At 38.0% G+C, this 22,812-nt stretch overlaps 1 protein-coding gene across 1 annotated transcript in view; it reads left to right on the forward strand.

Annotated features, from left to right (window-relative positions):
- Window positions 1-22,812, forward strand: part of PCDH15 (protocadherin related 15) — a 714,631-nt gene that overhangs the window by 524,280 nt on the left and 167,539 nt on the right. Inside the window, exon 22 of the mRNA XM_067552760.1 lies at window positions 4,966-5,082. Coding sequence (XP_067408861.1) covers window positions 4,966-5,082 — 117 coding nt within the window. The remainder of the gene's footprint in view (window positions 1-4,965; window positions 5,083-22,812) is intronic.

The raw sequence follows: 22,812 nt of genomic DNA on the forward strand, positions 1-22,812 counted from the left end.
GGGAGGCGCTGGGGCTCCCATGGGTTTGAAAATATTTACAGGAGCTCTGCTCCGGCTAGTGCTGGCTCAATTTAAGCTCTGGTCTTTGAAAGAAACAAGATTACTGGTATTTTCCTGGTATCTGAACTACAATTACTGTGGAATTCTGTTCTGGATTTCATTCCACTACAATGCGCAATCCAGATATAATCCAAACTACTAGTAGGTGTACCTGAAAAGTGTAAGAGATTTATTTTGAAGGTAAATGCTCCAAGTGCTTATTTAAACTGGTTAAGGTTGTGAATTTTGCAAGAATGAGCTTTCTAAATTAATGAGGTTTCCAGTACTGCCCACGTCTGAGTCAAAAACACTGAGAAAGTGGTTTTATTGGCACTTTGGCACTCCTGCTTCTGTTATTGGCTGAAACCTGGAAGTGCAGATGCATGTGAAAATGTAAAATAATGACACAAGCTGAACTTTCACCTGCCAAATTTAAAAAAAATATTTAACCACTGATTTGTCTAATCAGATAGAAGAGGATTTGATTTGCAGTCCCAAATATGAGAGAGAGTTATTTAACAACGTCTGATAGGCCCATCAGGTCATCCTGTACCTAAACCTTCATAAATGAACGTAGTAGGTTCTAATTTTGTTGGAGACCTTATGAGAAAGGTTCCTGTTAAAGTATTGAAAAGAACTTACTTTTCCTTCTTTAAAGAGATACTTTATCTGTAGCTTCGACCTTCTCATCCCCATTGGCATGTGTAGTCTCATTCATATTCACTAATCAAGAGTCAAATACACAATGAATGCAGAACTGAGCTTTGTTTGCATGCAGTGGATGGCTATCTTGATCTCTTTGCAAAGTAGAAGTTTACATTCACTTAATTCATGGTCTTCAGTTTGCATTGTCCATGAATGTGACTGTTTGCCAGCAAACACTAAGAACATTAAGTAAACTGTGTAGGTTAAAGACAGTGAAAGAAAAGGAGTAACAAACAAAAACAGGAAAAGAAGAATTGCGAATTACTTTTTGCTGCAGTATTTAGTTATGAAATAATTGCAATTTGAACCATTCAGGAGATGATTTTTACAAAATCACAAAAGTGAAGTACAAATCCAGTACTGTTTTGGCATGAAAAATCTGTTCCTTCTCACATTATTCCACTTAAAAGAAAATGTATTATTGGCATCAGAAAATGTATTATTGGCATCTTCTGACAACATAAAGGAAAATATGTGGCGTGTCAGATAAATCCTCCCTTTGGGGAGGTGATTTGCAGGGCTGTGTAAGTGTCCAAGAGCCCAGACTCCAAATCCCATAGAAAGAACTTTCTCTTTGTTTTGCTTTGTATGTATCTGTCTCTCTCTCTTGCCCAGCATGTCACCATAACTCCCCCAAGTCAATGGCAGTACAGAAGCATTAACTTTTAAAAATACAGTTTGTCCTTGACTTTAAATAATCTGAGGCAAAGTTAAAGTAATATAATAATAAATGAGAAAAAAACCCACCCAGACCTATGTTACTATGCTGTTAAGGTTTCATATTTAAATCTAATAAATGTCAAATATGAAAATTAAAAGGTGAAGACTTTCAAAAACAGGCACCTCAGATTAGCTTCTGACATCCTGATTTAGCCTCTCAAATAAGTAGGCTTGTTTTCAAAACTGTTCAACACCCAGCAGCTCCCATAGAAGTCATTAAGAATCTAGAGATTAAGGAGATTAACTTCAGGATCCTGTTTTTGAAAATTTTGGCCAATATTTTCATAGTAACATCAACTTGTCCACAATACAAAGGCTCTATTTACTTACACCTCTAACTGCTAATACTTATACTTCTAATGGATTCATAGACATTTCTGTGTTTACATATTTAAACTCATTGATAAATCAGGGCAGGGTTGTTGTTAGGAGCGGGGGCAGGAGAGGTTGTTTTATTTATTTATTTTACATTTTGAAATTTTTATTTTCCTGCTCCTGACATAGGAGGCAAAAATTAGATGAAATTAGAAGAGCTGTTTAAGATTTGTTTCATTTTTAGCCATTATTTTCCTAGAAATTTGCAACATGGGCATATCCCCAGGACATGCACACGGTCTCCATTGTTATTCTGACTTTTTTCCAGCATGAATGAAACCAGGAGTCCTCATCTGGAGGGGGTGGGGGGTGGGGCAAGGGGAGATGGTCACAAACAGATGTCACAAGGTCATGACCACCCTGCCCTTCCCTTACTGCTAAACAGGAGGGTAGTTCCAGCAGGGGTCCTACTATGGAAAAAGCTGAGAACTACTGGTATAGACAGTCTTAAACCTGAGCTATACAATTGGTATGGAGCACATAATAGCTGGTGTACTTTAGTTAGTTTTAATTTAGTACCTCTGACTGCTTTTGTGTCTACATGCATATATATGCACCATATCAACTTCAGTAGATGAATCCAGCATCTTTTTCCCAAGTTTGAGGCAGGAACTGTCTTTTTATTCTCTTCTAGATGTTAACAGTGATACAAATAATAAATAGTAATAATAAGGGGTAATGGAATGTGGATAGTTTTATAATCTGAGATTGCTGTGTGATGCTTCAAAACTGTCTCTCTCTAAACATACACATACACATGCACGTGCACAAACACAATGATAGAAAGATCCAAGAATGAGTATTTTGGGACAAGGTAGAGCAGGGCCTTAGTTTTTTGCAAACTTGGCATCACTTTGAAGTATTTAGAAAAATATGGTTCGTTTGTGTAAATTAGTTTTCTGCTTTAAATTGTAAGATTAAGTAAAATGCCCAGCTGCAAAAGGTCAGAAAATATGAAGGCAACCATCCCCATAATCCAGTGTAAGGAATTCTGATTTATTTTATTTCAACAATTTGCCAAAATTCAACCCCACAACCTCAAAGGTGGGGAGGAGTTTGTCTGGTCAAGTAGCAAGAAAGGGTTTTAATGGTTCCCCCCTTCTTTGGGTTGTGAGGCAGGCAAAAAAGCAGGTTAGGCATCACGTGAGCTGGGGACTTGCTAGATATATATATATGCCCTGACCTGCCCAAAATAGCCCTCTCTCACATTTAGCCCACAGGCAGGTGGCCAGTTCTCCCTGGAAGTTCACATGGCTGAAGGGGTATGATATGAGGAGCAAGAGAAGAGCCAGCATTTGAAGCTATGTGCCCACAGGTGGGCAGCCAATTCCCTGAGAGGTTTTCAGCTGGGCCTTTGGTGCTGAGGCAAACCGGGATTGGCTTGGCAAAAGGAGCAGCCAAGAAACAGCCAGCTGAAATGTTTATTGTACACCTGAGTGAAAATAATCTGGGATTTTGTAAGGGGGAGAACTTAATCATCAAGGCACAGAGAGATTTAGGGTAGATCCAGAACCTTTTTTCTGGGCTGATTGTAAACTGGTTTGAAATACTACAGTGGACAGTATGGTGGAGAGTCACCAGGCTTCTATAGGTTTGCAAAGCCAAAAGACGTGTGAATCATTAGGACAGGAGAAGTTGATAATTGCACACCAAAAATATCATAAATTGGTGTCTGTTTTTATTCAGGGATGATGGAGAACAACTCTCTGACCAAGGAGCGGATATATTTTTGGTTTGGGAGAGAATTGTTAAGTATCTGGGAACCTGGTGAGAGGTGGAGAGTGACATCCAAAATAGTGGCGAGTGTCCAGTACAGTTTCTCATTCCATAGGGGTCTGGTTCCCTGATCAACTGGAAGTACACTTAGTGGAAGGCATCACCTAAAGCAACTGGGGAATGGGACTGAAGCTCCTAACATCTGGTATGGCGAGGCTACAGTCCGCTTTTCTCAGCTCCTTTTCCCTCATCTGAGGGGAGGGTGGATGGATTTGCGTTGGGACTGATGGCAGCCCTCCACAAGTAGTTAGAAATGAGTGAGGAGGGAATGGTGACCTGCACTGTACAAGTTATTGCCAGATAATTCCCAAATGAGTTAATAAAGTTGCAGCCTAATTAAAACCACATCCATCACATCTTGTCATTTTGTCTGGGACAATATACTTATCTCCATGTGATCCCTCTTTGATTTTGGTCATTTTAAAAGCCATACATGCATTTTTAATTAGTTTAGCTCACCTATTTTATCTGCAAGTGCAAAAATGAATAAATCTGTTAATACCATTCAAATTATTAAAATAGATTTACCAATAAAGCAAAAACAAAAGTTAAACGAAAAATAAAAACAGTGGCTTAAAGTTGCACTTGTTTAATGTTGAAAAAAAATTATATGCAGCCAAGTGTAGTGAGCCTGATCCTGAGGGAGTTATTTATGCAGTACATATTTCAGGATAAATCATGCTATAAAGGTAAATGATTGTTCCTCTTAACGAATTACAGAATTGATGGAGAGAAGAGTTGAAGTGCATTTGGTTCCCGATAGTCAGGGCGGTTATTAAGGGTCTTTCATCTGAGTATGCTTTATATTTGTATTTTCTTTTTACTGCCTCCCTCTATGTAAGATACCTTTGCTTAAAAAAATACAAGTCTAATACATTTTTTTCCTTCACAACACATACCTCACTATGCAAAGCATAATTTAGGCTCTCATAAAGTGTTTATAATAAGCTGGTTCTGTATTTTCTTCTGAATCTGTCACATTGAGCAAGCTCATCCAGTTTAGAAAATTAACAAAGCCTTATTGTGGGGCATGGCTTGAAAAGCAACTGTCATAAGAATCTTTGCCGTTCCTGGAAGCTTTATTTACTTGGGTGACAGACTGTTTTCTGAAGGAGAATTACTTTTCGTTGATCTCTTACACAATAATATTGTATTGAAAATTTAGCATCTTTCTCTGGGGTGCCAGGCTTGTGTGATAGTAATAGAATTGAGAGTATGGAAAGGCTGACAGTGGCAAATGGGTTCTTAAATGGGAAGGGAGTGAATGGGTATAGTTGAAAAGAACAATTGGGGGATATGTCCATAATCTCGTTTCAACTGGAGAACTAAATTCTTAATTTTATTTTGCAGGATATGAATGATTACTCCCCAGTATTTAGGAAAGCTCTGTACAGGGGAATGGTTGCTCCCGATGCAATCAAGGGCACTGTTATCACTACAGTTTCAGCTGAAGATCAGGATCCTCTGGTAAGCAAATGATTTTGTTAATACACTTCACCCAAGAGGGAAAAATCTTTAACCCTCATAAGTGACCTAACCCTCTGAGCAACAAAGGAGATTATTATGAGTCTCTCACATCAGTAGCTATCATAAATTTTTTATCCCGGCCTGTCCTGTATCATCATGGACATAGGCCACATTTCAAATAATTTTTCCCAAGGCTGACAAATTAATGATACAGCTTCTTTTTTATGGGAAGTTATCCAGCTTCATCACACAGATGACAAAAAGAATAGACAGGAAGCAAACCCGTGACCGCCTGCATTTGGAACAGTTCTGTGGCTTAAAAAGAAAACAAAACACAACTTTGCAAGCTTGTCATTTCCTTGATTTGCAGTCATTATGAGTTTCCAATCTATGTGACATCCTAGTGTTCTACAAAACAGCACAGTTCATCAGTAGCCCTTTTTGGAAATATAGTATGTGAACTGAGCTTGGTTGATCTGGGGATAAAGTTTATTTCTGCCACTGGTTTTTTATCACTGCTCCCTAGTGAAGCATTTGATTGACAGAACTGTGCACATTTTTTGACTTGTTAGCTATTCTGGTGGGTAATATCTATTTGTGTAATCAAGGAGGTTCGTGAACGTTGGTGACCAAATGATACACTGAGGACAATAAAAGCCAAAGATATTCTGCCAGAAGGGTTTAATTTTAATTGTTAATGTTTGGAATATTAGAAAGTACACTCCAGATACTCGGGGAGTGGTGTTCTGTGAGGGTGTCTGCAATGCACATTAAAAGCTAATGGTAATATTTTGACACAGAGTTTCACAGAAATCAGTTATAGCATGATTAAACACAGTACATACTAGTTTATTTAACACTGAGAAGCAATGAAATACTAAGGCTATGCTTATGTAAGACGTAATAATAAATATGTTCTGACTGTGCTACCCCTTTGCAAAAAATCCTAACACAAAATGGAAAAGACCTTCAGTTGGTGTTAATCAGCCTAAGACCTTTGAAGCCAATGGAGTTAGGCTAATTTACACAAGTTGAGAATCTGGCCCATTGTATGTTTAAGATCTATAAAGAGAGTACTATTAAAATTCAGGTCAATAGTAGAAATATTCATTTATTATTACTATACATTATTTGATTAATGTCATTGATGTTTTGAAAACTATATAGAACACAGAAGACGACAGTCTGTGTTCTAAGGATCTTATAACATCAGGTCAATAATTGAGGTTGCATGGAAGGGCTGAAGAGTTGCTAAATACTGGCAGCTATTCTCAGACCTATTGTGCCTGAAACACAATGCCTCCACTAATATAAGGGAGCACAGGTCTTAGCAGCCTCTGCTATGCCCTTTCACAGTGGTCAGTGTGCATTTCCCTTTGCTAGCCTAGCTCTGGTGTCCACTGTGGATGTGGATTAGGGCAATAGCCCCACCCTCATATTTCTCCTACAGCTTTCTTTGGTGGTGTGACAAATGCGGCTAGTGGTTGTAGTAGGAGTCAAGCCTAGTGGTTGGAGTAGGAGTGGGGTGGCAGGGACTGGAGTTAAGGGTGAAAGCTGGAGTCAGGAATCAGAGTCAGGACTCAGATGTTGAATCCAGAGTCAGAGGAGGAAGCAAGGCTGAAGCGGACTGGAATAGGACAGGAATAAAGCTGGGAGCAATGCTGGGAGAAGGCAAGGCTAGAAACAAGGCAGGGATAGGAGTAGTTGCTGCTGCTTAAAAACTGGCCTACTGGCTTCCTTCAGCCAATCAGACAGGACAGCCAATCCGTCAGTCCTAACGCAACCCAGTTGAGCTCATTAATCTGCCTATAGGATGGGCTGACTAGTTCTCAGGCTCAGTTAAAGGAGCTCACTCCAGGCTAATACTGCTGTCCATGATAGATTTCTCCAATTTGTGTGCCTGGGAACAAAATGGCTGGGCAAGTGTCTGTTCCCTGCCCTGTGGCAGTAAGACTATGCATGGTCTAGCCTTAATCAGCCATTCAGTGATTTGAGGAGGAATTAATCTTGATTGCTCACATCTCCCATCATTTGTTGTCAAATCATTTTGAAAATTCTTCTCAGATGATATCCTGAAACTTTAATTACTTAAGTGTTCTAAGATTTCCACCTGAGGTTGATATTTCTTGAAGCTTTGTTGCCATCAGGTGGCCCTTCAGCAATGTGTGTTTGGTATTAAGGACATTAGTGAAGAATGTAGTTCAGGCATTCACATCACAGAGGATGTTATAGTAACTTGCGAAGTTTGGAAGTTTAATTCGAAGGCTAGGAGGACTATGGATACAATGAAGCACATACAGTATTTCAAGGAGTTCAGTGAGCAAAAGTGGGTGAAACTGGAACAGAGACGGTTCCATGTTTTCCTTTCAGGAATTTCCCTGAATGTAGGGACTCAGCAAACTGTCTTAATTCAAGAGATTTTATGCTCAAAGTAACCTGCAAATTCCTCACAGATAAAATGTGTGCTCAGTTTACAGTTAGTTATCTCACATTAACCAAGTTATCCACTGCAGGGTCAGTCCCACTGTTTTTGACTTTGTAGATGCTACGAGGGATGTTACAATTATTTTCTTTGACTCCTCCACAGCCACAGCACAAATCTTGATAAATTCCTTAGGTCACGGTCCATGGAGCCTGGATCAGGACTCCCTTCACCAACATCTTCTCTTCTTATTTTATTCATTGCAAGTTACCTGTAAATCCAGTGATCAGTGTGCGCAAGGCCAGGAGAGAGGCTGGCAAACAGAAGCTACAGACACTTCAGGGCATGCTTTTGCATCCCTGACATCCTGGCTAATAGCCATTGATGGACCTTTCCTCCATAAAGTTATCTAGGTTTTTTTTAACCTATTATAGTCTAGGACTTCACAACATCCTCTTGCAAAGAGTTTCACAGGCTGACTGTGCATTGTGTGAAGAAATACTTTCTTCTGTTCATTTTAAACTTGCTGCTTATTAATTTCATTTGGTGACCCTTAGTTCTTGTGTTAGGAGAAGGAGTAAATAACACATCCTTATTTTCTTTCTCCACACCAGTCATGGTTTTATAGACCTCTATCATATCTCCCAAGTCATCTTTGAAAAGTTCCTAGTCTTACTAATCTCTCTTCCATACCCCTAATCATTTTAGTTGCCCTTTTCTGTACGTTTTCCAATTCCACTATATCTTTTTTGAGGTTGGCAACCAGATCTGCATGCAGTATTCAAGATGTTGGGTGCACCATGGATTTATAAAGAGGCAATATATTTTTTTGCCTTATTTATCTATTCATTTCCTAATGATTCCCAGCATTCTGTTAGCTTTTTTTGATTGCTGCTGCACAATGAGTGGGTATTTTCAGAGAATTATCTACAATGACTCCAAGATCTCTTTCTTGAGTGGTAACAGCTAATTTAGATCCCATCATTTTATGTGTATAGTTGGAATTATGTTTTCCAATGTGCATTACTGTGCATTTATCAACATTGAATTTCCTCTGCCATTTTGTTGCCCAGTCAACCAGTTTTGTGACTCTTTGCAGTCAGCTTTGTACTTAACTATCTTGAATGGTTTTGTATCATCTGCAAGTTTTGCCACCTCACCATTTACTCCTTTTTCCAGATCGTTTATGAATCTGTTGAACAGTACTGGTCCCAGTACAGACCCTTGGGGACACCACTATTTACCTCTCTCCATTCCAAAAACTGACATTTATTCCTTCCCTTTGTTTCCTATCTTTTAACTAGTTACTTATCTAGGAGAGGACTTTCCTTTTTATCCCATAACCGCTTACTTTGCTTAAGAGCCTTTGGTGGGAGAGCTTGTCAAAGACTTTTTGAAAATCTAAGTACATTATATCCAATGGATCACCCTTGTCCTCATGCTTGTTGACCCCTTCAAAGAATCTAATAGATTGATGAGGCATGATTTCCCTTTACAAAAAACACGTTAACTCTTCCCCAATAAATCATGTTCATCTATGTGTCTGATAATTCTGTTCTTTACTATATTTTCAGCCAATTTGCCTGGTACTGAAGTTAGGTTTACCAGCCTGTAATTGCCAGGATCGCCTCTGGAGCCTTTTTTAAAAAATTGCGTTACATTAGCTATCCTCCAGTCCTCTGGTGCAGAAGATGATTTAAATGATAAGTTACATACCACATTTAATAGTTCTGCAATTTCACATTTGAGTTACTTCAGAACTCTAGATGAATACCATCTGGTCCTAGTGACTTATTACTCTTTAATTTGTCAATTTTTTCTAAAACCTCCTCTAATGACATCTCAATCTGGGACAGTTCTTCAGATTTGTCACTTAAAAAGAATGGCTCAGGTTTGGGAATCTCCCTCACATCCTTAGCCATGAAGACCAATACAAAGAATTAATTTAGTTTCTCCACAATGGCCTTGTCTTCCCTGAGTACTCTTTTAGCATCTCAATTGTCCAGTGGCCCTACTGATTGTTTAGCAAGCTTCCTGCTTCTGATGTACTTAACATTTTTTTTACTATTACTTTTTGAGTCTTTGGCTAGCTGTTCTTCAAATTTTGGGGGGGGCCCTTTTAATGATATTTTTACACTTCACTTGCCAGAGTTTATGATCCTTTCTATTTTCCTCAACAGGATTTAACTTCCACTTTTTTAATATTATGTAAAACTTCCAGACTAAAATTTTCCCCAGTAGTTCTTCCCCACAATTAATTAAATATTTATTTAAATGTCCTTTCTGCTCTGGAGGAGGTGGGGAGTAACCCTCCAAACTCAGAAGTGTGTGTGTGAGAGAGAGAGCGAGAGTGACAGCAAAATCACTGTACATAAGATTCAACTTATTTTCATTACCATCCATATATATGCAAGTCCATTCCATGTATATCTGGACCCTGTACATATGTGTGTGTATATATATATATATATATATATATATATATATATATATATATAAATATGTGAAAATGTAAACTAAGCTTTGAAAGGGGGAAATAAATCCATAAAATTTAGCCAAAATCTCAAGAGCTATTCTTTCTCTTTACTTGTTAAGGGAAAGTAATTTAATAACATTTTTTAAAGTATATATGTGACTAATATATATATAGTAATAGAAATACATTATTTAGATATGCGTATATATGGTGTGTGTATATATGTATATATATTTCCATTACAACGTCTCTGTCTCTCTCTCTTTCTAAATGCATGCACATAGGTTGTTATGGAAATAAATAGAATCCTATGCACAATTATTTTAATTAATCTGGAGCTGAAAAAAAGAGACTAAAACAGAAAATGAAGTTAACGTTAATGGATTTTGCAATTTACTGTTTCTTTTATTTAAAAAAAAATAGTTGAAAATTAAACTAATCCTCAGATATAAAAAGAAAAACCCATGAAGGTCAGCTAAAATCTAAAGAAGAATTCTCTTTCCTGACTCCTAAAAAGAAAACAATTTAATTCATTTTTAAATAGTTGATATTTTACTTCCAACTAATGACTAACAATACTAAGCCACTTCCTGACTTTAAAAAAAAAATAGAGAAAATTACCAAAGAACAAATTGGCTTGTATATTTTCTTTTGAATTAAAGTTGCTTAGCTGTTTTTTCCTACTGAATCATTTGTATTTTGGGGCCTGCTTTGACATTAAGAGGTGTCACAAGACAGATGGGTAATGAATGACTGAATATCGAAAAAAACCCAAAAAAACAAATAACCTTTTCTCTGCTATTATAAAGCATCTGTCTTTAAACTTGTATTAGAGTGAAAAAGCATTCACTGTGACCTCCATCAATTTTTTGGTGCTTCTTTCATCTAATTGGATCTTAATTGGGTGATACTAATCAGTCTGTTTCATCACTTCGGGTAAAACTACTTAAGCTGCCGTTCTACTCTGAAAAATGATTCCAAAACTGGCAGGGTGGGATTACATGTTTGTATTTTAACAAATTCCATATTAAATGTAATTCTGCATGAACTGCAGATAATTAATATATCTGAATAGCAGGAGAAGAATTTGGTTATAGGCCATATCTAATTTAAGGCATCCAAGCTTGAAAATGTTGCTATTTTACAAGTAAAAAAAAATGGAAATATTTCCTAACCGTCCACTTTATAAACTCAGCCTATGACGAAAATCAAGTTGAATTTTTTTTCCTTCTAGCATATCATTGCTGATGATAAACGTTTTCCAGACCAAATCAGGTCCTCAGTTACTCCCCATTATCTTCAAGGGATCTCATTACATTCAGGTATTACGGGTGGTATAAGAACTTTATCCAGGGGGTTGCTGGCCCCTTTAAGGGAAGTCCAAGCTCAAGCTTCATGTGACAAGCTAATTTAAGGGGAACTAGCTGATCTAGTCAGTTAATTGAATGAGCACCTGAGCCTGATAAAAGGCTATTACTGCTCAGTTGCAGGGAGGTGCTCAGAAAGGGAGACACTCTTCTGTGGGAGAGGCGCGCCCCAGAGATCACTATCTCCAAGAAGGAGGCCAGTGCACTCCATGAGCCAATGGCAGATATTGCAGGCCAGAGAAGTTAGAAACAAGAATCCCTGGCCCCAGGGAGGAAGGCTGTGCAACCCTCAGAGCCCAAGGACTTTATTTCACGTATGTTTTTGATTTAATAAATTAGAATCCTAGTGGGGAAGTTTTTATACTTTCTGGACTGTGTGGAGTTCTTTAGGGGCTCTGAGAGAAGGCAAACTGAAGCAGGGAGTGCCTGCACCACCACGCTAGATCAGAGGGGGTGCTGCAGGGGCTGAATAAAATAGAAAATAATTCATTCAAATCTTAAATGAGCGTGCACAGGTGGGACTGAGTGGAACAGAGAAAATAATTCTGCTGATAATGCACCATATGGAATAGAATTCAACACACTCTCCCTTAGCTGTTTTGATTATGTAGTGCCAGCAGGAGTAAAAGAAAACTGGAAAAATGTTTCTCTCTTAAAAAAGCAGGTAGATCATCAACAGAAAGGGAGGCCAAATTGTGCTCTCACTTAAACCAGTGTTGATATCACTTTAGAAAACGTTGTTTGTAGTGTTGTTGTAGCTGTGTCGGCTCCAGGATATTAGAGATACAAGGTGGATGAGGTAATATCTTTTATTGGACCAACTTCTGTTGGTGAGAGCGACAAGCTTTTAGCTATACAAAAGTTCCTCTCTCCAAGCTTGAAAGCTTGTCTTTTTCACCAACAGAAGTTGGTCCAATAAAAGATTTTACCTCACCCACCTTGTCTCATTAAGAAAATACTCTCATTTTCATAAAAACCCACAAATATTACTATCCTGTATGTTCAAAGTTACAGATCTGTTTAAAAACAAACCAAAAGCATGAATACTTTGCAGCAGTCACCCAACTTGGTCCCTCAGAACTCTGCCCTGAGACACAAATGGCAACTTGGAGACAATCCTATCCTTACTTTACAAATAGTCCTAGACTACTGTAGTGGCAAATTCTATTCAGTGGGAGTACACCCAGTGTGATTGCTCAGCATGGTGTCATTAAAACCCAACTGTACTAGGCCAGAAGTCACACACACACACACACACACACCCCATAGCTCTGTGCCCAGCCACATTTGTACTTGTAACTTGAAGGAACATGTAAAATATATGTAAAACTTCATGAAGTCAGAACCCTAAATTATATGATGTTTATCAAAAGAGCCAAAATTACTATTGTGGTGAAGTATCCCACTTGAATCTAGCACCAGCAACTATGAAAAACAATTTGCCATTGTCCATAATTTAGGGACTCTCACAAAATAAGGTAAAGTATAATATAAGGTAAAAATAAGGTAAAGGTAAGGTAAAGTGTCTTCTCAAGTCGGGGCTTAAGTACAAATAGTAGGCTGAGTGGAAAATCGGATGTTGGAAGTGATTTTGGGGAATTGTTGGGTGACTGTGGGATTGTTGGGTGACTGTGGGATTGTTTACTTTTACAGCACTTGAGTGGTGCAACTGTGGTGCTGTAGAGCTTAGTGAAGATGCTATCTACACTGATGGAAGAGTTCCTCCAAGAGGCGGTAACTATGCTGAAGGGGGAAATGCTCCCATCGACATAATGCTGTCTACAATGAGGGTTAGGTTGGTATAGCTATGTCGCTCAGGGATTTTCCACACCCCTGGAAAATCCACACCCCTGAGCAACATAGTTGTACCAACATAAGTTGATAGTGAAGACCAAGCCAGTATATTTCCAAAGTGCTTCACGAGCATATAGGTGTGGGAGTATGATGAGCAGCTGCCAGGTGGAAATTCTGCTGTGACCATAATGCACAAATATGAAGAGAGAGGAAGTGATGGTAAAGGACACTGGGACAAGTTCTTAGTTTTATGAAAAGTGCCATTCTATCTTTTAAAATGTCTATGCAGACTGGATATGAATTTGGTTTTTAAGAATTCATCTGAAATGTTCCCACACAGTAAATTATATGTAACTCAGTTTGTCTAACTCATAGGATGAATGGCTAAATTGGGATTTAAATCTGTATTTCAAACTGATGCTTAAACCACTAAGCTATTCTTGCAGTGTACATTTTTTAACTTTGTTTGTAGAAAGTAACACCATCATAACTAATAGTTACAAAGTTATAGTATAAAACTCTGCTGTGGCCAACAATGTCAGTGCTCCCAAGTAGTTGCTCCATTATATTTTTTAGTTTAAATTGTGCATTTCAACGTGTTCAAAAATCTTGGCTGTTGGCAATGAGAGATTTCTGACATGTTATTTCTGTCTTCACACCATCAATGAACTGTCAATTATACCATTGTCCCCAAATGCATTTCACCAAAGGTTTGAGTAGGATTTGATGGTTTGTCTGTAGAAAATCTCACTCTAATTGTCACCACACAATTTTTTATTCTATTTTCAGTTTGAATTTATTTTATCTTTGGCTGAGAATGGAAATTATTTTTAAAATGTCACCCCTAAATCTGTCAGAACAAAACACAGTGTGAAAAAAATATTGTAAAAGCTTTTTAAAATATATGATTAATTTTTACTTCATATATGTTTCATATGTATATAATATTATGCAATACTAAAAGCTGCTTACAAGCTAACAGGTACATCTCACCTTTGAACTACAGTACCTGATTTTGGAATTATTTTTTATTATTTTATAATGCCAAAAGTGTGCTTGGCACCTCACTGTACTGATAAAACCTGGCTCTTGCCCTGAAAAGCTTACAATGCAACAAAAGGGATAACAGGAGAGTAGGAAGGACTAAGTACAAGAAGGACAGACAAGAATTACGGCAATAAGATTTTGTGCTTACAGCAGTCATTATTTCTAATTAAATATAACAAAATACAATAGCCTTTGATTCTTTGTTTGAAGGAATTGCAATACAAGTCAGTCTTAGGTATTTGAGACTCCTATCTAGGAAAGCACTTATGTCCATGCTTAACTTTAAGCAGATGTATAGTCCCATTAAAGGAGAACAGTTTATATATTTAAAATATTTTGTTGGATCAGGCCCTGAATAAGGAGAGGATAGTGGCCTGGTAGAACAGCTCAGGAATGGTATTCCATCTGCTAGAGAAGGAGGTAAACAAAGCATCAAGGCTGGCATCACAGGCTGAGCAAAATGGGCAGAAGGTAATGCAGTAAGAGACGAGACTGGTTAAGTAGGAAGGAGTATAGGCTAGGGCCTGGAAGGTGAAGACAAGGAACCTGATTTTCCACTGTGTTACACCAGTTTTACATCCGCAGAGCTCCATTGACTCCAGCTGAGTTATAATTGTTTAAAAATGGAGTAAAACAGTGGAGAATCAGGACCAATTGAGAAATGGGAAGGGGTACTGTCAGATTGAAGTGCTTAGTAAATAATTATAGCAGTTGTTTTGAGTGGATTGGCATGGGGGCAATCATGGTGTCAGGGAGGTTGGAAAGGCAGTGGTTAAGGTAAGATGTGATAAAACCCTGTATGAAAGTGTTTGTTGTTTGGCCAGAAAGAAAAGGTCAGATCTAATAAATGTCAAGCAAAAAAAGTCTCAAGTTTTGCTCACAATCTGGATGAAGGAGATGAAGTGTCAAAGATGATCCCTTAGGGCATAGGCTAAAGTGACAGAGCATTGTGGTGTTGTCAACAGAGACAGATGAAGGGGAAAGGGAAGAAATTTTCCAAGGAAAAATAAGGAGTTTACTTTAAGCCATGTTAAGTTTAAACTGTTGGCAAACCATCCAGGTGGAAATTTCAGAAACACGCTGAAATGTGGAATTGATCGTGGGGAGACAGAGCAGGAGATTTGTAACTCAGTATAAGATGATAGTTGAAGCTATGGGAGTGGATGAGGTCACCCACAGATACGATGTAAAGGAAAAGAGGAGAAGAGCAAGGATAAAAGACTTCTGGGGCCCTCACCAAAAGAGGGAGAGGGACAATGAAAAAAAAAATGACTAGAGAGGCAAAAGAAGTCAAGGGAAAACAAAATATGAACACATTGGGGTCAGTAGCATCCAATACACAAGAGTCAAGTAGAATTAGAATGATGTATTGATCCTGGCCAGGAAATTGAGAGAGAGAAAGAAAGCTTTGGAAGTAACCCCAGAAAGCAGATGCATAAAGTACAGTGTGCATGTGTTGCAGAAGTAGGAGATTACATAAATCATGCATAGTCATGATTTGTAAATCGTACTAGACCCAATCCTGATGTTTTTATTTAGTCCTTACTAGGACCAAACCATGTCTCAAATGGAAAAAAACCCAAAACCACTGCATGACCAGGAAAGTAGGCATAGTGCACTCTTCTGTCCTGTACCTACTAGCAAGATAAAGGGATCTGTACTTAAAAGATAAGGACAGATATTGGGGGAGTGGAGGGATGGAAAGTGACAAGGTCTATTCATTGGGTCTATGGAACAGATACGTCAAACAGAAAGGCCCACAGCCTCAAAAATTGCAGTGGTCAAAATATGCTCAGGATGCTTTTGTTGACTCCTAGTAGAGAGGAGATTCTTTTGATCTGGACTAGCATTGAACCTGAGCTCTTTAATGCTATTCACAAATGTTTGCCAAGTCATGTATTTTACATTTAATTGACAGTGTGGTGGGGTGTGAACAGAGGTTGCTAAGAGTTTTCTCAGTACTTTTGTGATTGACAAAGTGAAAATGTTTAGTATGTCTGCACAGATGGCTTTACACACATCTTAATCATTCAAGGACACCTTTGTTCCTCTCTGGAGCGGGGGGAAAAGAAAGGTGTTTTTTTTCTTCCTTCTTTAGTGCTGACAACTCTTATTTTATTGAAGTGGCGCAATGCCACTGAAGATTGCTGGGTAATTATGGCCATCTTCTCAAAATGCTTAAGCCTCCAAATAGTCATTCAGTAACAATTTATTAGCTAGGGGTGTAATTGAACCATTAGAATTTCAATCAACCTCATACATAATTTGCTTGCTTTATTTATGATAAGTAAATATTCCTGAGGCTGACATATTATGGGGTGCTGGTTTTCCCCTTAGGTAAGCATGCCTGTTCTACACAGGTTATCACTGTAGTAGCTGTAATAATCCATTTCTACACATCCTCCCTTATCTCTCTTTTTTTTGTTATACTATGTTGATGTGGTGCCTTACCAGAAAGTGAGATTGAACATTAATTTTAAAGATCAGATTGCTCCCTGATCTTGGGTATGAAATAATTTATGGATTTGTCTGGTGAAGCTGTACACTGAGAGCTATTTCCTCAAATCAAGCTTTTAGTGAAATCGTCAGTTATCATTCTTGCAGTTCTTGACAACCAGTGAAAATTAAGATGTTTATGAAGATTTAATTGGAGGTGAAAACCAATGAAACAGTCAGGACTTGATCTTTGAAAACACATTGGATAACTATTCCATCTGATAGTGTAAATGGAAAGTTTTTATAAAGGAAACATGCTATATGCTTTAAGTACCTCCTTAAGTAATTTTATATCATGGTCTTCAGAGTTTATATAATTTTCATTCTTTGCTCTGCCCTATTAGGATAAGTATGGGTCCAGTCCTGCAAACCCTTAATCATGTGAGCCAAAGTTTGCAGGATCAGACTGTAAGCTGTTGAGCTATATACTCATAAGTAAAACAACTCAAGTGATAGAATTGAAAAATCCCTTGCAGTAAAGGGCCAAATTGTGACACGTCCTTTATGTGATTCCTTATGCTCCTTCCCCACCACTGAAGGTCATCTATTGAGGACTTGTCACAACTGCAGTTGAGAGTGCAGATGGCTTCTTTGGTGTGGCTGTGGAGATCCCCAGGATTCCAAAGGGCCGGGTAAGAAAGAAAAGGTGGGGGCATGGCCCCACCTTCATCTGCACTCTTCTTCAGAGTTAATCAGCCACAAAGAGGAATATGCTGCACCATTCTAAAAGATTGTGCAGCCTGCACAGTTCTCCTGGACAGCAGACCACTCTTGGGGAAATCATGCCTTCCCAAGTCCTCCAAGTGGGTCTGAGACCCCAAGAACCCCTAAATGCCAACTGACAAAGCGTTCACTGTTCTGGAACAGCCACTCCGATCTGGCCTGACAAACTCACTACACCTAACACACTTTTTCACAGTATTTACTGTAGCCTGATTTTATGGTTATTAATTTATTGAATAGGGTAAGAGGTTTGCCAATTGCTCTAATTAAAGGATTATGAGGTTCGTATCCTTAATCAGGCTTCAGGTGAGTTTTATAAGGACCCTGGGTACAACACAGGAAAAATTCCAGTGATAACCAATATTTGTATAATTTTATAAATTTATTAAGATAACATAAAATAATAAACAAATGACTGATATAGAGAAAATAAAATGAATAATCAAATGGATAATGGATTAATACAATCTCAAAATTTAAAGACTTATTTGATATATATATCTATTGATACTTATCTAAGCCAAAGGTTGAATATATATATATATATACTAACGGTAGCTGTCATCCAGGATGTGGCCTGTAAGGTACTTTTGCATTACAGCTGAATAAAATATCTAATTTTATTATTTAATCACACAATCATATCAAAATATATATGAAAAATATCTCTAATAATAATAATGCAAGTAAGCAGGCTAGTTCTATAGGCTACATTACACATAAAAAATAATGTAAGATATCTAATGAAAGCTTATGTCATACTGAGCCTCTTAATCATTGGATAGTATATGTCCGGATGATATTTTAGAAGCTGTATGTATGTAGGCAGGATTGCTGAGGTGTTTTTGCCAGGCAAAGGGATGTGGAATCACCTGCTCAGTTCATGTGTAAATTCAGCATCATAAAGCTAACGCAAAGGGAGCCCTATTTACACGGGAAAGTGAACAGGAAAAACAGGTTGGCAGGGAGGAAGGTGTGAAACAAACAGGAGTATGGGAGACATCTTGGAGCCAGCACCCCATGAAAGACACCACATGGAGTCTTTCTGATGCTAGAGACAAAAATAAGGGGGTTTGGTGTATGAGAGGAAAGCACCAGGACCCCTCTTTTATCTGCCATTTGTGGGGGTAACCAGGCAATGTGGTTATGCCCATGAAAACAAGATCTCAACCCACCTCAGTTGAAATGTTGTAGGAAAGGTCATAGGTGAGAAATTGCTTCAGACAAGCTTGTTATAGTTAAGTCTTACTTTAGGAGAAGTGTTTTATAATTTATTTTATTCGTAACTTGTTTTTATTACCCTTGCTCACAATCTCTTTCTTAACCTTCGTTAATAAACTTATACCCGTTTTCCCTATAAATAGATTACTGTGTTATGTTGTTATATTGGAGCTGGTACTCAGTTGAATCAAACAAGCTGGTGTTTGTATGCTATTCCCTTGGGAGTAACGAAGCTGTGAGTGTCCAGTGATGGGGCTGGACTTTACAGGGAAATGCTGCTGAGGTGTTTAGGCAGTGGGATACACCAAGTGTTAACCTGTAAGGCCAAGGGGGGACTGGCAGAGCCTGAGGAGAGTGCTTGAGTGACTGAAAAGCTGGCAGTGTCAGGGAGCTGACATCCAGCTACCACATGGAAGACTCCCACTTGCTGGAGGCAGGAGAATAGCACAGTGACCCATAGTCCTGGACTCCCCAAAAAAGTGTCACAGGGTCATGGGGCTCTGCACCATTTCTAATTCAGGCCAATGTCCTCCTGTGTGACCTGGGCAAGTAACTCCATCTTTCTGTGTGTCAGTTTCCCTATCTATAAAACAGAGATAATGAGATTGGCCCTCCACTGAGAGGTGTACAGGCATCTTTGCATGGCCACTCTGTCCATGGCCTCCCTCTGCTGTCTCTTTGCATGGTTTAAGTGTTGTGGGATTTGGTACAACCAGCTCAGTCCTGCATGCCTTTCTTAGGCAATGTTCCTACTGAAGGCAGTAGAAGTTTTGTCTGTGTAAAATAAACATAAACAAAAAGAACCCCACTGTTATGCTGTGTATTAGAAGTGGTGCATGCTATGGATGGGCCAAACACTTAGCAATCATAGATGCTGACTTCTAATGTGGTACCTAAGACTCGGAGTGGCAGGAAAACTGAGAAATGGTATCTTGCGTTGCTCTTACCATGCATACTGCTCACTCAGTGGCTTAATGGAGAATTTTACTAGGGGATATGGCTACAATGCAATTTAACACCCTTTGCTGGCCTGTGTCAGCTGACTTGGGCTCACAGAGTTCAGGCTGTGAGACTATAAAATTAAGCTTGTAGATGTTTGGGCTGAGGCTGGAGCCTAAACTCTGGAACTCACAGGGTCCAGACAGCAATTTTATAGCCCAGTAGTCTGAGCCATGCAAGTCCAAGTCAGCTAACATGGGCTAGCAATGGATGTTTAATTGCAATATAGACATAACCTTTGAGTCTCCTTATAGACACAGGCTTGCATCCAAAATCATTTAAAACACAAGCAAAAGATTGACAGCTAGCGATAAAGAAAACTAACATAAATAATCCCCTGTGTTATATCTAGAGCTAAATGAATTATGGATTTTTCAGTTCTCTGGCAACTCCAATAATAATAACAATAATTAATAGTTTCAGGTCAAAACAAAGACAATTTATTTCAAGTTTTTTAGCCAATTGAAAAATAATAATTTTTTTCAGAACCAATGAATGATTAACTCAACCCAAGAGAACATGTTTCATTTCTGTTCCAAGAATTTTTTAGCATTTTTAATTATTAAAGGACATTTCAAAACAAAAAAATATTTTGAATTGAAAAATGAAAACATTCAGTTTAAAAAATGTTGAAATGAAACATTTTTTTTCAGACTTTTTAAAAGGTTTTTTTCCTGGCTGAAATAATTTGGTGAAATTGGCACGAATTCATGACATATTTCAATGTTACCAAATCTGCAAAAAAAGTTACAATTGAAAAATTTTTACCTAATTCTAGTTAGACCATCCTTTGGTGATTTTGTCAATTATACTGTTACCTATATCTATATGTCATCATCCTGATTTTGTTGTTTTCAGAAATGATAAAAGAAAAACAAATCTGGTAGCTGCATCAGAAACAGTAGTTACATGCCAGCTTTGTGTATTTAATTACCTAATGTGTGGATCTTTAATGATAATAATAGGTTTCAGTCTTCCAGACACAATGTGACTGTCATTCTGAACAAAATGATGTGCAATTGAGGAAGTAATGTCTTGCTAATTATATGTTGAAGAAGAATGATTAAATTGAGTTTCCTCCTGACATTGAGTGTATAATCACCTTGGTACACTATCATCTCTTTGAAATTCCTTATGTTTGCAAGGATCTGAACATTTTTGAAAATTATACCCAATTAAATACTTAATAATTAATCATGTTCTTTCTTAAAATACATTACTAAGATCCTTTTAGACACAGCCGTCCACTGTCCCAAGAGGAATGCCTCTCTCAACGCCCCAGTGGGCAGGAAGGGTGTGCCTTTTATTGCATATAGTTTGCCTCCCCTTACATGCCAGTCCTGTTTCTTCAGGACATTACAAAGTAGGGGTCAGGGCCATGGCCCCACTTCCTCTTCACCCGTTTCAGGGTGCCATGCAGCACCAAGGGACTGCTGAGCTGACTGGCTTTTCTGCAGATTGCACAAGAGATGGGGAAAGGCTCCTTGTGCCCTTGCCGCATGTGCATCCTTGTAAGAATCAGGAAGGATTGAGCTATAAATTTGTTGCATTGTGATGAGATGGAAGTTCTTTTTAACCTTATGTAAAACTGGAACCACCAGTTTGCAACTGGAATTAAATGTTTAAATAGCCATACGTAGTTTTAGTCCAAATAAATATTATGTCCTGATGCAGAGCCAAATTCTGCTACATTATACAAATCCAGTAGTTCTTTACTCCTTCATTAGTCCTATAGATTTCCAATATATCATTCACTGTGAATAAAATCTGGCAGGTAGCTAGCTATGCATTTCTGTAGAGTTCATTGCCATCGTATCAGTGGACTGATCTTGCATAGTTTCATTAGAAATAAATGTGTGTTCTCAGTGTCTCTTGTTTATCATCAACAGAATGTATTCAAATAGCATAAAAGAGTTCTGCCTTTTAGTAAAACCGTATTTTCTTCTCCACCTGTTTTTGACAGTTTGCACTGCAAGTTCATTGTTGTACTTACTGATAATTATTATTGGACATGCTGGGTTGAATTCATGATCAATAACACCAAAGCTATTTTGTATCATATTAGTTAATGCAATTGAAAGTTACCAATCATATTAATGAAACTTTTAGTGAAAATTGGATTTTGAGGTTTTGTCTTATTAAGTACAATACAGGTATTTAAATGCAATCTGTGTGTATTTAGAAAATAAGTCAGCATTTCTGGTTTGTGAAGTGTTCAGGCATTAGTGAAACTGGGTCATGCAAAGTCTGATTCGTTCAAAAATATCTTGCACCCTGCCCTTGGCTGCTTTTTCTCATATAACCCCTTAACACATAAGTTATATTCACACTGATTTAACTGTTTTACTAACATAACTTTACATCATCTCATACAATACCTGCAGGGCTCTGATCTAGGGAAGTGCAGTCACTGAATGCTGAATCCATCACTCCAACTAGAAATTCAAAGGAGATGATGAGCTTTCTGAAATTTTGTTTGTCAGATATTGGTTTAAAGGATGAAACATGTTCAGTTTTACTGATTAAACAGAACAAAGTTGATAAATGTGAACAGGTTTTATGATATACTGCTGAAAGTACATTTGGTATTGGCCACTTTGATGCATTAAACACCTCCCTGAAGCCCTGAGCCCACTCCTCCTGTAACATAGCCTGGGAGGAAGTATGTTTTGGAACTTTGTATCCTGTGTTCATAGTATAGTTGTTGTTGCAATAGTAGTTAGAGTGTCTGGAGGCCCCTAACAAGATTGGTGCCTCGTTGTGCTGGGTACTGAACAAGAGTAGGAGTTCATCCTGTCCCGAAGAGTTTACAGTATCAGTACACAAGATAGACAAAGAGTGAGGGAAAGGAAGTAAGTTTACAGGTTTTACAGATGGGAAAGCAGTCTGAAAAGGAATTGCCAGTTCTGCCGAAGAGGAACCTTCTCTCTGACTGGAAAGAGAGCACAGTCAATTCCTAGTGGCAAAGAAGAAAAATAACAAAGACAATAATAGAGTAGGTTGATAGTTATGAGATTAAAAATGATTTCATGTTACCAATATAAGTGAGCAAAAATGTCACTTTTGGAAAAACAAATAAAGAAATATACCTTTCTTAAGAAATTCAGAGAAGGCCCTGATTAATTTAATAGGAAAATACTTTATTTAAGATAAAAGTATAAATTTTATATAGACTAATTAAGCAC

The sequence above is a fragment of the Emydura macquarii genome, unplaced genomic scaffold (assembly GCF_026122565.2).
Source record: "Emydura macquarii macquarii isolate MOO-44397 ecotype Brisbane River unplaced genomic scaffold, CSIRO-AGI_Emac_v2 contig_1390, whole genome shotgun sequence".
Classification (NCBI taxonomy): Eukaryota; Metazoa; Chordata; order Testudines; family Chelidae; genus Emydura; species Emydura macquarii.